General features: G+C 50.2%; 1 protein-coding gene across 5 annotated transcripts in view; it reads left to right on the forward strand.

The window, feature by feature from the left end:
* Nucleotides 1–8,146: 8,146 nt before the first annotated feature.
* DOCK11 (dedicator of cytokinesis 11) overlaps nt 8,147–17,924 on the forward strand; it is an 87,380-nt gene continuing 77,602 nt past the window's right edge. For all 5 annotated transcript variants that reach the window (XR_007509380.1, XM_049827384.1, XM_049827386.1 and 2 more), the window contains exon 1: nt 8,147–8,296. Coding sequence is in view for 4 of the 5 variants with exons in the window: in XM_049827384.1 (XP_049683341.1) it covers nt 8,195–8,296 (102 nt within the window). In the remaining variant the exon portion in view is untranslated. The remainder of the gene's footprint in view (nt 8,297–17,924) is intronic.

A 17,924-nucleotide genomic window follows, 5' to 3' on the forward strand; every position in this document is an offset into this window, starting at 1 on the left:
CAGGCACTGGACTGGAAGTTAGTGGTTGCCTGAGGAGCAATGATCATGGCCTGAATAGATTTATTGTGGAACAGCCAGTAACCTTGATAGCTAATACTTCAAAAATGGGTACTCTGCTTATTCTGAGGAAAACCATAAAGAAAATTGATCGTGGGGATGAAGTTGTTACCAAACTGGAATCTGCTCAGTTCTGTCCAGCCATTGCTTCTGTCTGCTGTCTGGGCACTTCTGCTCATTTGGACCTCTCCTGATATCCAAATGCTATTCTTAAACCAGAAAAGCTTTTTCAAAAAAAACATTTTTTATTTTTGGTGCACCCTGGTGTTGCCTGTAAGCATAAAAAAATTTCTGTGGTATAAGATACAGTCTGAAGAGGGCAGCCACACAAGATGCTGGGCTAATTCAAAGCACTGAACAAAACAGACCCAGACAACAGGCTGGCGTTGTTCTATTCCATCATTCTGTTTTGAACCCAGATGTTTTTATGGCAAAAGACCATTAACCTTTGGCTCCAGTGCCAACACAGGAGATTCTTACGAGTCTTTCAGAATCCAGGTAGCATTTGACAAGCCCTCTGTAATGTGAATTTAATGTCAGGCAACAGCAGGCTCTCTCTCTCTCCTCTAAGCTAACCTTTGATTTCATTGATTAAGAATCTAATCCATGAATCTGTGTTTTCACAAGTGTGAAAATCCTGTAGTTACATTATCCAGTTCAGTGGGGCTTGTCCTCCTAGACACTTGGGTGCTTTGAGAATAATATCTGCCTACCAAATCCTGAAGAATTGAAGTAAGCATGTTGTCATCTGTGAAGCATGAAAGGTCATGGGGCAAAAAAGAAGAAAACCACATCAACGGGTAGGCTTAACCTTATCAGACTTCCTCACATGAGAACAACCATCTTGTGAGACGTGGGTGGGAGTTGCTGTCATACCTGCAAAAGTGCTCTGCTTTGCTTCAGGACAGTGTCTGTTCTGCTGATGCCACTGAAGCTAGGGAAGTTTTTGTCTCTGGAAGGAGAGATGGCTGTCTGCAAGAATTCGCTGTCCTTCTGTAGGAAAACCCCAACCAGCCATCACTGTTCTACCTTTGAGGAACAGTGGAACAAAGAAACAGTGGAACAAAGATGTGGAAGGCTTGGGAAGGTAGCGAGGGTCTGGCCAAGGCTTCATTCCTCCATGTGCGAAAAGTGGCTCAATGGAGTTCCAGAATAAATATCAATTAGAGCTTCTTTTAGACCAGACCACACTGCAGCCTGTTCTGCCTACAGTTCTCTCATCTGTGGTCAGCACACTTCTGAATACTGTGATAGAGCCAGGTCCCTGAATCAGCTAGTTCTTCGTGCCTACTAGGTCAAGTAGGTCAGTCTTGCTTCTGGGCTTGGCCAAACATTTGCCTATGAAAGCATCACCTTCAGAACAGGACTTCAGCCCTGTTTCTGCCTTCTTGCCTTCAAGGTGAAGACAAAGCATTGTTCTGGCAGCAAGAGCTCTGTAATGGATCTGGTGTCATATATACACATTTACACAAGGCATTCAGAAAACAGGATTGGAAAGGCCCAAACCACTCCTCAGCCTGCCGTGGGCACAACCTCAACTCCTGGTTGCCCAAGGAGCAGGAGATCCACACAGCTGCCATTGTAGCTCCTTGCTTTTGCTGTCTGGAAACAGATATTCAAGAACAGTAGTGCAGTTCAGAAATTTTGAAATGGTGAGAGATTCTTATATTGGCCGATTTAAGTGCAGTGCTTCATGTTGTAGAGCTTACTGTGAAATAGATTTATTTGAACGATGGTGACCCCTTCATACTGTTTTCCAGTTGCCCTAGCATAGCTGTACAAGGAAAAAAGCATCATGGAGATTTTACCACTTTTTTCTTCTGCCTTTTCACACAGACTTGTCCTGTAAAATACTGGGCTGAGACCAGGCAGCAATGGCATTTTGACCTCAAGAGGGATGTCCAGCAGCTGTGTATATCGTCCTCTTAATTGCTGTCGTCTTTGTCCGAGCTAGATGCTCATGGGAGTTGTGCGAGATCTTAGTAATCCCCTTGTGCAGCAGTTACTGTAAATGATCTTTAAAGACTTCAAGCAGAGGAAGATAAATAGGGGAGTACTCATAAGCTGGATTCTGCTTCATTATCATACAGCTCTACTTCTTAAACCAAATGCTGTACTTTCATACCATCACTCCCATCTGCTTAGTTGTAATCTGTAATGCAGAAGAGAGGGCCAGCACGAAGAGCCTTGCCAGCAGTTCAAGGGAGATGATCTTTCCCCTTTCCTCAGCACCGATGAGGCTACAGCTCTGTGCGTTCATCAGTGTGCAGTGCTGGCTTCCCCAGCATGAGAGACATGGCTGTACTGGAGAGAGTCCAGCAAAGGGCTGCGCAGATGATGAAGAGCTGGGAGCATCTGACGTGGGGAGAGCCTGAGAGAGCTGGGGCTGTTCAGCCTGGAGAAGAGGCAGCTCAGGGGGGGATCTTACCCATGTGTGTAAATTCCTGACAGGGTAAAGACAACTGATGCACACTCTTCTTGGTGGTATCCAGTGGAAGGACAAGAGGTAATGAGCACAAATGAAATACAGGAAATTCCATTTAAATGTGAGAAAAAGTGGGTTGTCTTTTTTTTTTCCTGTCAGGGTGGTCAAACACTAGAACAGACCCAAGCCTCTGCCCCTTGAAGTGTTCTCTGGTGGGCTCAATTTACCAGAAGTTGTTCTCACACCAGGGAAAGTGTGTCTTTGCAATGCTTTGCTCACTAGGGTTAGGGATGGATGTCTCACAGGCAGTGAGCCAGCTGAGGCAGTGCTGTTGCTGCTGTGTATGACCATGTTCCTGAAGTGTTGGTGCAGGTAGCAGCTCTGCAGTAGCTGTTGGTAATCTCCACTCGGACAGTGAGCCCAGTAGGGTCCTGCTGGCCCTTGCCAATAACTGTACCTTGGCCCCTCTCCCTTCCACTGTCCGGGTGTACAGAATACTTGAAGTGATTAGGGAAGGTTTTATCCCTGTCCAGTTCTCTGTGGCAGAAGAAAAAAAAAATTAAGAAGGGGAAATTTAGAGACATGCTGGAGTAGCTGTCCATCTAATTTGTAGTTCTGTATCTGAAAATAGTTAACACCAGCTGTTGGAGAAGCAACATGTCACTCAGTTTCATTTTCTTAAATCAGATTTTATGACAAGGTATCTTATCTTCTAGGAACTAAACCTTGGGACAACTTTTATTTGTTGTACTTCAACAAAATACAAAAATCTAGTGGCCACTGGGCCAATATTGTCTCTTTAAGTCTTATAGCTATGCTAAGGACAGTGTGGTATGTCAAAGGAATTCACCATTACTGGTGGTACCTCTTAGTGCTACTTCACTGACCCTTATTGCATGGAGGAGTTTACCCGTGGTCCCTGCAGACCCTTGTATGCTTTTCCAGGAAGGTGAATGCTGGCAGGAGCTCACAGGATGCGCCAGCAGCCATGGACACAGTGTGGCTGCTGCAGCTCGCATCTCCAGGAGCGGAGGCAGGTGAACCGAAGGAGCACAGAAGCCCTGGCATGATGTGCAGTAGTGTTTGATCCTGTTGAGTGCTCCCCCGGATGGTGCCCTTCTGGGAAAGGCGGTGCTTGGACTTGGCATTCCTCCCATCTTTGAGGAGCTGTGCCCATGTAATCCTGGGTAAGTCAGCAGAGGGCAGCCCCTTAAGGGCAAGGACGTTGTAGCCCTGAATTAAGCATCAGTTTACTGCTGCACAGCTGGAGCATGCTCCCTTCACAGGTGTAGAGAAGCCAATAATAAGTAGCTGCTTATTTACAGCCCCATTGACAGCTCTAGTGGTAAGTGACATGAGTCAGTAGGCAGGACAGATGGCGCATAGGGAGTAACAGCAGTAGCTGTGAGTCCAAATGGTGTTCTTGCCATATCCAGCCTTGCATGGTGTTTATAACTGTCCTGGTGTTACAACTGGACTTCTGGGCTCACCAGAAGTGCTGGCTGGCTGCATGTATAACTAAGAAGCAGTGTCTGATCAGATTACCCAAATACATAGTTTTTCCCTTGCTTTGACAGAGGTCATGAGCTACACAAAAAGCATTACTTAAGTTCTTTACTTGTGGAACTGGAGCAGTCTGTGTCTTGGCTTTCTCATCAGGAGTGCTGAATGTGCAGATGTGATTATCAGGCCACTTCTTTTTTTTTTTTTTTGTCTTGAAGTATTTAAAATACATTAAAACATCACAGCTGTATCTCAAAGGAATTTTCAAGCTGGGAAACTGAAGAGGTAATGGCATTTATAATCTCCTCCTCCACAGCAAAAAGGCATGTCTGGATCTGGGTTACTGAGTCCTGCAGGTTTGCTGCAGGAACGCAGGCCCCTATCCAATGGAGTGAAGGAGGAATCTCCTGCTTAAGGTTAATGACATAGTTAAGTGTTTTTCTGGGGTAGGCCCATTTGCAGGTGATAAAAAGGCCCACAGATAACCACTGAAGGCAGTGCAAAACAGGATTATTGTCTAATCGTATTAAGTGCCTTTTTTTCTATGGCTTGTGAGAAATGAAATCCGAAGCCTGCCACTAACCCTTCAACTTCTTTGGGATGTTTTCAGAGCTGGTCCAAGACTCCCCTGTATATGGTTCCAGATCTTATATCAATGTGATCTGCAGACTGATAGTTGTTAGCCAAAAAAAATTTGATTCTTCCTTAATGCATCCTCTGTGCTATGGTGTTACTGGTAAGTGGGAAGGATTCTACTATCAGTCTAATAGAATGTCTTCTGCAAATTTTGTTTTCTTGTAGCATGTGCTGTCCGCTAGGCCTGGGGAGGAGGTGGCATGCAATACCTTCCAGTGTGTTTCCTCACCAGTCACTGCACACTGGTGCTGCTGCTCACCCTCTGATCAGCCAGGCAGGTGTGGATGCCCCAATGGCTTAGGAAGCAAACCCCAGGTGGTCTGGATGTGGTTAAGAATTTAACTTTTTAGAAAGTTATGTAAAGATGCATATGTCTCCTTTTGCAGTTATCTTGGGTTGCTGTTTTCTCTGGGAACACTAAGATTTCTGGGGTGAAAGGATTGTCTGTGGTATGGCATCATCCTTCCCTTCCTTTCAAATCTCCTCCTTGGCTGCTGGCTGAAGTAACCTGCACAGCTCTTTGCCCACACCCTGATATTGTGGGTTTTCACCATCAACACACATAATGCAAAATACTGAAATTTCGACTGTTTTTCTAGTGTCACATCATTAATTCCGTGCTTGCTGTAAGGATGGTTCAGTTTTTGAAAGTTGATAGTCAAAGTCAAAAGCTGTTACAGGCTGGGAGTTTTGGATCAGCCAGGAGTTCCCTCTTGCCTGTGAACTCCATGTTGTTTCAGCAGATAGTTTTCCTCTCCCTTTTCTCCTTTTTCTTATGTTTTATTGAACTTTCCTTTTGGGTTGGGTGGGTCATAAAGCCTGGCCAGTAGCAGAGCACATTTCTGTTGAATTTGATTCTTTCCTCAGAAAGAGGAATTCCCTGTCTGAACTTGGTGAGTAGAGGGTGACAGACAAAGGAAGTGGGAAGAGCTGCCTGTCCTAAAGACAGTCTCAGCCTACAGCAAAGATTCTTTCTTTCCTCAGAGAATCTGGTGTTCATTGCTGTTCCTGGGCTTCCAATAAATGCATGTGCCTGGGAAAAGGGCAGTCAATCCATCAGCTGTAGCCCATCAGCTGGAGAGCCTGGTGCTCAGGGCTCTTGGTTGAATCTGCTAAAGGCAAAAGAGAAGCTGCAGTTGTGTACATGGGAAGAAAATGGAAGCAATTTCAATGGTGCTTGTGTTTTGGAAAGGCCTGGGATGAAAATGACATCGGGGGCCTCAAGGCTCTAGTCTCAACGAAGAGGTGAATATGTTAGTACAGATGAGTCTGTAAGTTCCCTATTGCAGGCTGAATTCAAGAAAGTAGTTTGGTTATCTGAGGCAGTGCAATTCCTCAGCACCTCCAGAATGCCCCTGCATGTTCTTGGGTGCCTTTCTTATGCTGATAAACCATTACTGGCCTTTCTTCCCTGTGAAAAAGGAGATGAAACCACAATCCTTGCAACCTTGGTTTTGTCCTGTCACAGTGGTGCTGTGGCTGCTGTTGTCCTGCCTTAGTACTCCTTGTGCCTGAGACTCTTATTCTGATGTTTGGTCTTCCTGAGAGGGAGTCACAGTTTTCTGCATGTTGTTTTCATGTGATGTGTCCTTCCCATTGCTTCTATTTTCCTTTTGTTTTCACGCTTAGCTCGAAAAAAAACAGCCTCACTGTTCACTGGTCTTCCATGCCTGCTTAGCTCAGTTGAGTGGGATGCTGATGGGCAGCTGATCAGATGCAGCCCCTCGCTGGCACCAAACCAAGCTCATAACCTTAGTAGGAACTTTTTGCTTCTGACTGGATAAACAAGGAGTGGGTGCTCTAGGGTTGATTTTATTTCTTGTCAAGTGACCCGTCACAGCGCTTTTCTCAGCCCCTTGGCAAACACTCTGGTTCTTGGAGATGTTCCTGATGTAGCAGACCAAAGGCAGAAATGGCACTGCCGTAAGTGTTGGCCTCTGATCATTTGTGTTGTGCTGGCTTGTGCTCTCCTGCAGTGCCCAGCCTGCTCTGAGGAACCGCAGGGGCCAGGGGCTCGCCCGAGCAGGCAGGACAAATAGGGCTACCCCATTCTGTGACAGGCATCGTTGTGTTACCTGTCGTCTTGCAGCCAGGCAAATGGGACTTAATAATTTTACTTACCAGTATAGCCATAGCCCAGTTCATCGCAGTGCAGTCACTGGAGCTGTATGGTGTAATGATCTAAAGGCGTTGGTAAAATCCCTGCAAGAATGTGCATGGGTGTGGGGGTAAGGAAGTGAACCTCAGTGTGCTGCAGCTGGAATCATGCGTCACAATGTTTTTTTGCTTCTTAATTTCGACAGATTTGGAAAAGCTTTGTGAAAATGCTAATTCTCTGGCTCAAACTCTCTTTTTTTTTCTGTCCCTCATCTAGTAGATATTTGATAATTAACAGTAAACTTTTAGATTTGTTTTGCCTCTGGTGTAAAAAATCAGAGCAGTGTTTAATATGAAATGGTGTCTGCTGCCCCTTCAATGAACTGCTAAAAAGCAGAACAATAACTGACTTGCATGCTTTGGAAGTCACAAATAACATTTTGAACAGTTTGGATCATAATAGCTGTATTCATTACCCCCTACAGATTGGCTCTCATAATCAAAACAATTTCTCTATATGTTACGTGACTTACAGCATGCCTATAATTCCAATGAGGTCTTTGTAGATAGTATTTAACTAGCCATATGGCACAATACGTGGAAATTCCTTAAGAGTATGACTACATGGCAACTCTGTCCAATTCGGTATCTTGCTGCAAAGACACAGCACGTGGTGAAGTAAGTCAAAATATTTAAAAGTAAGGCTTTCATGTACAAAACATGAGGGATCGATGGCTCGCTCTTCATCTATTTCAAAATCACCATCCTTAAAAACAGTGCACAATGACAAAGTAACAAGGACTAGGAATTAACTTCAGTCCTGAGGACCCTTCCTTCCCCTTCCTTCCTTCTTGCCTTTGCAGCCGGGCAGGCACATGGACTCACGGCCTCCGTAATCGAAGCGCTTTCCTACAGCAAACCCTGCAGCCTGGAGCTGCTCAGTAGTAAGATCTTGTCCTGGATCCAGCTTGGCCTTACCGGAGCACGGCTCGTACAGCCGGGACGCACCTTGGGCAGAGCTGCATGGAGACCCCCACTGCCCCCTATGAACCGAGCCGCCTCGGGCTCGCGTTGGGATAAATGTCCGCTAACTTCGCCTAGAGCCTGGCTGCCTTTGCCGTGAGCCCCAGCACCAGCGGCCGACCGAACTGCTGCTGCTTCCCTGGAGCCCCTCCGAGGCGAGCATCCCCCGCGCCCGTGCTGGGGCCGGGGCGCACCTCCCCGGCGGCGGGCGCGGTCCGGGCTTTGTCTGCCGGAGCAGGATGGGTGTGCGGAGATGGAGGGGGGGAGCAGCCGGCCCCGGGGCGGCACCTGCAGCGGGGACAAAGCGGGGCCGTGGCGGGGCGGGCCGAGCAGCGGCCCTCCCCGTTCCCGCCCCCGCCCCGCCGCGCCCGCCCGCCCGCCGGCAGGGAGGGAGGGAGGCAGCAGCCGGCGGTTCGGCGCGGCCCCGCAGCGCTCGGCGCGGACCATGTCGCCATGTCGGAAGTGAGGAAGTTCACGAAGCGGCTCAGCAAGCCGGGCACGGCCGCCGAGCTGCGGCAGAGCGTCTCGGAGGCGGTGCGCAGCTCCTTCGTCCTGGTGAGCGCGGGGCTCGGCTCGGGGCAAGCCGCGGGCGGGAGCCCGGCCCGGCCCGGCCCGGCCCGGCGGTACCTTGGGCAGCTCCCGGCGGGGGCCGCGGTCGGGCGGCGGGGAGGCGCCCGGCAGCGGCTGGGGAGGGGGGGGCAGAGTCGGGCGGGGGATGCGAAGAGGAGGAGGAAGGGGCAGAGCGGGGGATGCGCGGGGCACGGCCGGGCAGGGCTTGGGGAGCGCCGGGCGAGGGACGGGCAGGGCGCGGCTGAGCGAGGCAGGGGATGGGGACGGGCAGAATCGCCCGGTTGGGTTCCCCTCGGCGTGTGCTGTGTCGCGCCGTGCCGCCCCCCCACCCCGGCTCGCCGCCCGTCGTCGGAGCGCGGTTCAGAGGGGTGAGGATCGCGGGGGACCGGCGCTTCAGCCGCCCGGGGTTAGGCAGTGCTGGCGCGGGGGGCAGGCATGGGCATTGGCGTGAGCCGCCGGTCCGACGTATCCCAGGAATCACGCTCAAACGTCTGGGACGAAAGTCACGAGCTTTAGCAGATGCGTTTCGTGCCTGCGTGCGGGATGCTGCAGCAGGTTGTCTTTGTTGTGCTCGCAGCCGTGCAGGCGTGAGCTGCTGCACCCTGGGTGGGTGCTGGGGTCACTTCAAAGCTTCCCTGGGCGCTGTTGGATGTATTTCACTGTTGCTTATTGAATTACTCTAGCGTGTAATCAACTTTGACCTTGACTTTGATGGAAGGTTAGTCAATGGGATATGGAGAAAGTGCAGTACAAGTTCGGTGAATAATTCCCGTTGGTCCCCTACTGTCAGATTAAACGGCATGTGCTGTTAAATAAATGGAGGGGGTTAAACAATTCTTCTAAAACCAGAGTTTTCTTGTAAATTTGCTGATTTCTAAAGCTGAGAAAAGCCATGGAGATGATCCAGTCTGATTTCCTAGTGCAATGGCTTATTGCTTCCTATGGGCAGGTGTTCAGGGATCCTTACGGGCTCCCATGTGATCGTCTCTCCTTCTTTCATCAACAATACATAGGGACAAATGCTTTGTACAAGCTGATGGAACCTCTCATTAAAAATGAAATTGTTTGTATAAGGACCTGAAGAGCTTTGGTATCCTACAGGCAAATGGTTACTCGGTGCCTGCGCCAGGTGCCTTCTGTCAGAAAGCGATGGGATGGGTGGGACTGCAGATGAAAATAAGTAAAACCTTGACAGCAACCCAAAGGAGCCGGCAGAGTCCAGCATCCATCAGCAGCCGCTCTCTTTCTGATCCTGACTAGGGTTTCATCGCTCACACCATCCCTGCCAACTTCTCTCTCTTTCTGACAGGCAAATCCCCTAGAGCTGCTGTGCTGCTTAGTGTGTTTGCAGCCAAGCTCAGGAGGAGGGTGAGGGCAGGTGTCTCTGACTCCTAGGTCTTGGCAGAGCTTCCCACTTTCAACAGTTCAGCAGCAAGGGATAAATCCCAGCACTTCTGCATCTCTAGGAAGAGCCGTAAGACGCTGCAGCATTCAGGGAGCGGGGAAGAAGGTGGCATAAGCTTATAGGCCCGTCTCAGATGGCACTTCGTCCAGCCTCAGTGATTAAAGGATGAGGTTCGTGCTTTCTGGGTTGCTCCAAGAAAAAGGTGGTTCCTCTCCATCTACTAGGTCATCATCGTTGCGAGGAAGGGATGTCTATGTGCAGGTGTGCTGGCTGTCGGGAGGGTGGAAAGGGGCATCCCGGGAAACAACGGTGGGTAGTGGTGGCGAGAGGATGAGACCGAAAAGCCTTAGTTTCTGATCCTGCTCCCAAGGAGAGGCTTAGCCTTGGCGCTGATGAGCTGGGCAGCTACAAAGCGTGGCATGAGCACATGTCCTACCCGTCTGCCCCCTTCTTGCCATGGGCAGAGTGGGGGAGACCGAAGGCCCCAGCATCAGGTGCGTGCCAGCAGGCTGCAGTCCCAGCTCTGCCTCACTCCGGAGCAGTGCCGAGCTCACCGGTGCCCCTGGGAGGCAGGGGGTGGTTGATGGGTACGTGGGGACCAGGGGCTGGTGCTTGGTAAGTAGATGGAGCAGGCTGGCAGCGTGCGGTGCGGTGTGTCCCAGGGCGCGGGGAGCTGGGGCTTTCTGGCAGTCCGAAGCAGACTGGAATCGCGCTGGGGACCTTGCTTGGCAGGATCCCATCCCCTTCCTGCAGCCTGGATGCAGCAGGTGTTGTTAAGTCAATAAAAGCACGTGAATAGTTTAATACTCCCCCAGCCCCTGGGGATACCCTGCCTGTCCCTCCGTGATCCTGTCAGCTACCTTGGCTGTCTGCTTGCCTTGGAGCAATTGTAGCTGAAACCACGGGTATCTGTGGTGGTGAGAATGGATGAGATGAAGGGGTAGGGGGCAGAGCTAGTGCTGCAGGTACCAGAGCACGCAACTTCATCCGCAGGAGGAGTGGGCTCTGTAGGGGTCTTTCAATGCATAGACTGAGCTCGGCAATTTGGGCATTCAAGGCACTCCCTCAAGACAAGACACTGTCTGGGGTAGGAAGCCATTTGTAGTCAGTGAATGAAATACTAGTAAACAAAAACGTCTCAGTGAGGAAAGCTTTTAATGTCATGGAAGCGGTCAGCTTGTACAGAGCCATAATTTGTGCATTAAAGGAGACACATCTCCAGCCAGCAGCACTGTGCTCCTGCGTGGCCAGCCTGAGCAAGTGTGATGTCTGGTATGATGCAGCTCCAAAACTGCCATTCTGCAGGTGCAGTGAAGCTCATGTCATCTTATTTCTGTTCCTGATTTTCCGTTTATGCTTGTCTAGTGCTAGGAGAATATTTACACTTCTCTTTGGTTTGCAAAGCTGAGTGAAGTTGGTGGGAATTTGGTCGGTGACTTCTGGCAGGCCTCTGCTCCTTTGTGCTTGTGAAAGGGAAGCGTAGCATATGGTGGTGGCTGGACATTGGTAGCAAACGGAGGTTGTCCCTTTCCGAGGTGTCCTGGGGTACCCATGTCCCACCCATTGCCCTTTGGACCAGCTGCTAGGATGCAGCCAGTGCTGCTCCTGTCATGGTATAAGCGGAGCTGTAATCTGGAGCTGTAGCAGCGAAAGTAAGCTTAGGCTGTGGTGGGGAGCTCAGAGGTACTTCAGGCCGTGTGGATGGGGAAGGATGAAGTGGAGCTTTCACTTGGGGCTCTTTTGTTTCCTCTTATAGCGCTGCTGTTCCCGGCGTCCTAGCTGTCCTTCTGGTCTTGCATCGCGTTCACAGATGGGCTGTGTAAAGGAGGTCTTGGTGAGGAAAAGGAGTTCAGCAGGAATCCCTTGAAAGCAAGCACAGCCCTGCAGAGCGGAGTTGGGAGCGCTGAGGGGACCACGGGCAGCCAGGGCGTGTGGGAACCCTGGTTCTTTCTGTGCACTTTTCTTTGCAAAGCTGTAGGGCAGATTCCATCAATTTCAGCTTTGAATGGTCCCTTATGTACGCTGCTGATTATAACTTACGGATGGAGTTTTGGCAGAATAACTGACAAACAAGGTCACTGTTTAAATAAACAGACAAATTTCACAAAAGTTGGCAGGTGGGATAAATGACGCGCTAAAAGATGCAGGAAAATTGTCAGATTAGGCTAGAGAGAGGAACAGTCCAAGCCTAAGTGTGATAACTTAAACCATTCTTAACCAAGAGACCACCTGCAGCTTAAACCTTGGGGCTCCAACAGTAAAGTACTGTGTTAGAAGTGCAACTTCAGAGCCAGAGTACGAAGTGCTGGTGATACCTGGGAGAGACATCTGGGCTAGACCTCAAGGAGAGCAGCCAAAGACCTTTGGCAGTGGATAGACACAGGTGATCTTGGCTCAGACCTTCAGTGCAATCTCCCTCCTCCCACCCTCTCCACGCTCAGGATGTTGCGGATTATTAATGGGAAAGTCGTGCAGCGAGGCAGAAGAAACCTGCACCGCAGTGCTGGCTGACACGGGACCTGGGCAGCCACAGGAGCGTTGCAGGACGGAGCTCAGGCTTTGCTGGCAGGATGCACACGCGTGCTGTGGTGCACGGTCCCCTGCTCTGCACCTCTCCTTCACCCCATCTTTGCTTTCCCCCTGAAAGCGCTGTGGGGCATTGTAGAGTTGAGCAGTTTAAGAGCACACACACGTGTGAGCGAGATCTGTAATCTTGGGCCTTGTGGCACTGCCAGGAAAATAGCGAGGACTCTACCTTTTGCCTCAGGACCCGAATTGGCTGCACGTGGTCGCTTGTTTCCCTGTGTGGATGTAAGGCCAAGGCTGAGCTGGAGCCTCCCCGCGCCTCCCCTCTCTCTGGGAGTGGTGTGCTCGGCAGCGGCTGAGCCCCTGCAAGGAGACTGTCTCAAGCCAGTTGCAAGTTTTCCAAAGGTGTCATTCTCTGTGTCGTGACAGAGAAATAAAATGTGTGGGAGACGTGAGATCAGAGGAGCAAGCGCTTGACAAAACCCAGACAATCCATTTTCCCACAGTGCTGCCAAAACTAGTCATCTGGTGGCAATCTTAAGTGTCCCACCATTACTCTGATTTTCTTTAGATCAGAGTAGATCTTTTCTGTACAGATTAACCGAAGATACATTTACTGCTTCGCCATACAGATTTACAAAGGACGCAGACCCACAACATCTTATCTGAGAAGAAGCAGCTGCAAAGGATTTGCCCACATTGAGTGTCAGCCAGCCCGGTGGTGCATCCCCGAGCACCCCAAGGCACAGCTTGGCACCCAGGCACACTCACAGCTCTCGGCCACACATACGCCAGCACGTGAACTCCCGGCAGCTGCAGTGGGGAGAACCTTTGCCTGCAAACAACTGCATTGATTCTTGCCATAGAGAGGTATTCAAACTGAGCGTCTGCTCTCCTGTGTTACGTGGTGCTGTGGGACGTGCTCCCTGAAACCTCACCGTGAGACGGTGGGCAGCATGCCAGGAGAAGATGCGTTTTGTTTGATCCTGGCTGGGCTGGGCTTGTATGGGTGGCTCAGTTTCAGGCAGACACAAAAAGGAGATAAAAAGCTTGTTAACGGTGATATTAAGAAGGTTTTGACTGGAGGCAAAACAGCATTTTGTTCTTTCTGCGGGTTTTTTCAGCTTAAACTATATTATTAGTGTCTGAATTTATACTCATGCAGAGGAAATCAGCTTTCTGCATAGAATCCTCTTTTAATAAGCTAAATTCACTTTGATCAGTGTGAAGACTGTTTATATGCAGCGTTTGTAGTGATCTTGGTACTCAAGAGAGACACAGAATATATATGCATGTTCCCCCTCGGGTGTAGTCAGTATGCTGTGTTTGCATAATTTACATAGAAAAAGAGACGTATATGAGACAAGGGAGGAAATTCTGCCCCTGCTGAAGTGGGCGGGAGTTTTGCTGCCAGTTCAGCCAGGGCAGGTTTTGTCCACTATGGCGGGGTGCCTCCAGAGTGGGCCACCACAGCTTGCTCGGGTGACTTGGTGGAAGTGCTTATGGAGAGATTATTGCTCACAGGGGCTTATTCAAGAAAACACTTAAATGCATTCTTAAAATTAATCACATGCTTTCCTGAATTGGGGCTTGTGTGCTGTAGGGGGCTGAATTTAGCTCAGCACTGGCTGAGTGCCATGGCGTGGCCCTGGGCAGCACGTGCCGTGGAAATGGTCTGGTTTGCTGCCACCTGAGCACACACCGGTTGTGCAGTGGGTGAAGGGAACCATTTTATGGAGAGGAGCAAAGCCCCAAGTACACTGTGTAGCTATTTGGGGCCACTTAGCAAATCTCTAGCATGTCTCCCACCCACCAATACCCAGTCCCGAAGAGATGAAGCAATACCTTCCTCCCCCTGTGCGCTGAGGAATGGGTACTATAGGACGAGCTGTAGTCAATGCATCCATTTCTTGAGGTTTTTGGAGGCTGTGACAAGCTTTTGATGGGCACTAAATCTTATCCTTCCCAAGGCACCATTTAAATATATGTGTCCTCCTGCCCACTATAAGAAAGCTCTAGGAAGAGACCAAAGCATCCAGCCCTTACACTTGCTGGGTAAGGCTGGGAGTGGTTTGTTCTGTGCCAGGGGCAGTGTCATGAAAATGCAGGTGTCCCTGCATTGACAGCATCTGCCCTGACCTGCCACCGTCGATGCGGTGAAACGGCTGGAACAGATGGCTGTTGGTGGTGCCTGCAGCTAATGCCAGCAATGCGGTTGGGGATTTGGTGCAGTCAAAATCCGGTGAGGGGATGGCTCTCAGGCTTTGTTTCAGCCTTTGCTGCTATCTGGAGATACTTGCGGAGACCCCTCCCAGGACCAGGAGCATTTAAACCTAGACTACCTGCTGTAGTGCATATCGTAACATCCTTTTATATATGCAGCTTGGTGGCTCTTATAGCATTTCACTTAGCCCTTTCCACCCTGATTTATTATTTCTAATGATGCAAAATTACACAAAGCTTTTGACATTTCTGTGGCCTGAGAATGCAAGTCACAGTCACACACAGTAGCTGAACAGCAGCCAGGCTTGGGGCACACGTGTGCTTTAGCTTCCCTGGTTAATTGGCCTCCTCATTCCTGTTCTGTCCAAAGAAGAAAAGGGTAGTTTCATATGCCTTTGTGGGCATTGCTGTCATCTCAGAAATGCTGGAGTATGTTTCCCTGCCACCAGTTCCCTCCATCTCTTTCATTCCCTTAAAAAGTACAAATCAAAGCTCTGCCTTGCTGGCTCCTCTTTCCTTCAGCACAGCCCTGACTTATCTTTACAGCTTTTCCCTGCCTCCTGCTGCTTCTCTAATGGGGTCGGCTCTGCTCGTTCCTGACCCCCTTCTCACCCCTCTTTCTTTTCTTGCTGAAATGCAATTTTCTCTCTCCCCTATTAATATCTCCTGCCACGGGGCTGTCCCTGGAGAGCAGTCGCGGCTGGAAGAAGACCCTGCCTGTTTCGGTCCAGAGTGCTCCCTGCTCCCTCATCCTGCTCCTGGCTCCGTGCTGGGTGACAACCCCGCTGCAGCCCGGCCCCTCTGTCCCCAAAGCGGGGACACTGCATGGGTGCAGCCAGAAAGACAACATCTCCCCTGTGCAGTATTAGGACCTGGTCACATCAAAGCGCCGTACATTGCTTTCTGTAACAGCCGTATATATTTATAACTGTACTTGGGTAGCGGTCAGGAGCCTGGGATGTGGGTTGGAGCTGCACTGCAGTGTCTGTGCGTGGAGCAGGGCACATCTCCCAGCAGGTCTGGAGGAAGCCACGGCTCAGGATGGCGACTGGCTCCGTGCCTGCCCGGGCTCTGCCAGCCTGCCAAACCCGCGGCTCTGCGGCTCGGCCCTCGTGGACACGGGGTTAGCTGGAGCGGGGACTCCAGGGAAGCGTTGTGCCGGCAGGAAAGGGAGGGAGGGGCAGGGTTTATGGTAGATGCAGGTAGGAAAGGCACAGTCAGGAGAGGAGAAAGGAGCCTCCATCTCTTGGAGGGAGATGATGGTACTGGCTGGGGCAGGCCGAATGCTCACAAAGCTGGTTTTCAGGGAGGCAAACCCAGCTGCCAATAGACAGCCTGCTTTCCGTGGCAGTTTGGGGCTCCAGCAAAGTTGCACTGGACTCAGACAGGTTTCCCTCGCAGTTCTGCCTTTTCTTCTGTGCCTGGGGAGCCCTATGCACTCCGTTGTCCCTTTGCATAACGCTGGAGCTTGCGTGGATGTCTTCATCTGGGGGAACCTTTGAGGTGCTTCTGTCAACAACGTCATTTGTGACTGCGGGTGGGTTGAAGCACTGCAGAGCCCATCCGTTGCAGAGCCTGTCCACAGGCCCTCCTGCATTTGCTGGGAAGAAAAGAGTTTAACTTTGCAGCCGCTGCAGCCATCTGCACCAGTGCCCGATGCCTGCAGCCTGAAGATGGAACAGAGATGTGGGCTGAGACAAAACAACTTCCTGGGCTGGTTAAACCACCACTGACATCTCTGGGGTTTGACTTCACTGCTGGGGGTGTTCACTGTATTGCTAAGGCAACCCAAAACCGTCTCGCGATTTCCTGCTCCGTATTTCCCTGGCAGCGTTGCTCTGTGGGCTTGGGCAAGTTGCTTCACCGTTGCCCGGCTCTGTTTGTGCCCCAGCGAAGCCTTCGGGGAGTGGCTGCGCAGTTGGCTTGGCCCACGCACAAGTGGTTTCTTGAGTGAAAAACAAGAGTTTTTAAGAGCAGGCAGGAAAGGGAGGAGTTCTGCTTATGTGCAATTAATTGCTTTAAGATGTTCTGAAGCTGGCTATTCTGGAACTGGATGCTAAATATAAAACTGATGCTACATAAATAAATGATGAAATACCAGTGACATCTGAAAAGCGCTTTGGGATGCTCCAGTTAAGAACTGACATAAATAACATGTATTATTGTCATTGTAATTACTATTTTCCATTTTTAGCATGCCTGTGCTTACAGAATGTTTTGGAAGTCATATCCGGCAGATATTCAGCTGTCCCATAGAAACCAGTACCCTTTTGCCAATTTCTATTAATGCTATTATTTTCAGAGGAGAAAATCAAAGCCATGCCATGTTTTCATCTCTCTCATGCTCTGCGGCAGATGCTCAGCTGGATGCAGGTGCAGCTCCACTGACGTAGAGCTACGCTGATCTCTCTCTCTGCTCCTCATGCAGAAGGGCTGGATTTGAGCAGGCAGGGACGTGCGGGGCTTCAGGTGGTGTGTCTGGGGACTGGAGATGCCATGGCAGTCTGTACTGAGCTGTCACTGGTGTCTTTCACACAGAAGCACTCAGTGATCCTGAGGAAGGTCAGGGCACGGGGGACAAGGGTGCTGAAAAATGCTTGCCCTAATTCACTGCCCTGTGCAGGAGCGGTGCTGGATCACCTCAAGTGTGTGCTTATGCCAGAGGTGGGCCATGCCCCCAGCTACCACTCACCTCTGACGGTGCTTTTCCTATTGACTCTGCACTTTTTCAGGGTACCATTTTCAGAGGTGACGTGTGAAGGTGAAGTGCATGTGGGCTGAAGCGGCAGCACTGCCTGGCAGCCTGGGCTGCTCACAGGTTGGCAGTAAACTCTCACTGCTTCATTGCAATGCAGCTTCTTTCTGACGGCTGTTTCCTTTGCTTAAGTGATTTTGCAAGAATCTCAAGCTTTCAGGAAAAAACAGCCTTCCTGGCCCTCATGGCTGCAGAACTGAGTCTCAAAATGTGATCTGCTAAAGGCTGTGAAGTGTGGAGTCTGCTTTTAAGTAAATGGAAGGGAAGAGCCATACACTGATTATCCTGATTTCCTGTAATTTCTAAGCCAATTTGAAGATATTTCAAGGCCTGAATTAGTTTTATTTGCCAGGCCTGATAATGACAGGTAAATGTTTGTATGTCTACACTGACATCAACTTTTGGACTGTTTCTTCAAGCCTTCTCCAAGCTGGTGTCTTGCATTGATGCTACACCACTCTCTGAGACAGCGCTGATAACTGCAAACACTTGCTTTGTCACTAGAGAATGGGGAGGAGACATACAAATAACAAAATACCCAGAACCCAGTCTGCCCTTCGTAGTGCTCAGGTGAGGTTTTGCTGCCACGCAGGGCCATCGATGCAGGAGGAGAGAGGTGTGGGTCAGTGAGACGCTTTTTGCACAGGACTTGGGTGGGGTGGAGGGAAGGGAGCACAGGAGAGGGGGCAGGCTCTTGCTCTGCG

Source organism: Accipiter gentilis, chromosome 24 (assembly GCF_929443795.1).
Source record: "Accipiter gentilis chromosome 24, bAccGen1.1, whole genome shotgun sequence".
Lineage (NCBI taxonomy): Eukaryota > Metazoa > Chordata > Aves > Accipitriformes > Accipitridae > Astur > Astur gentilis.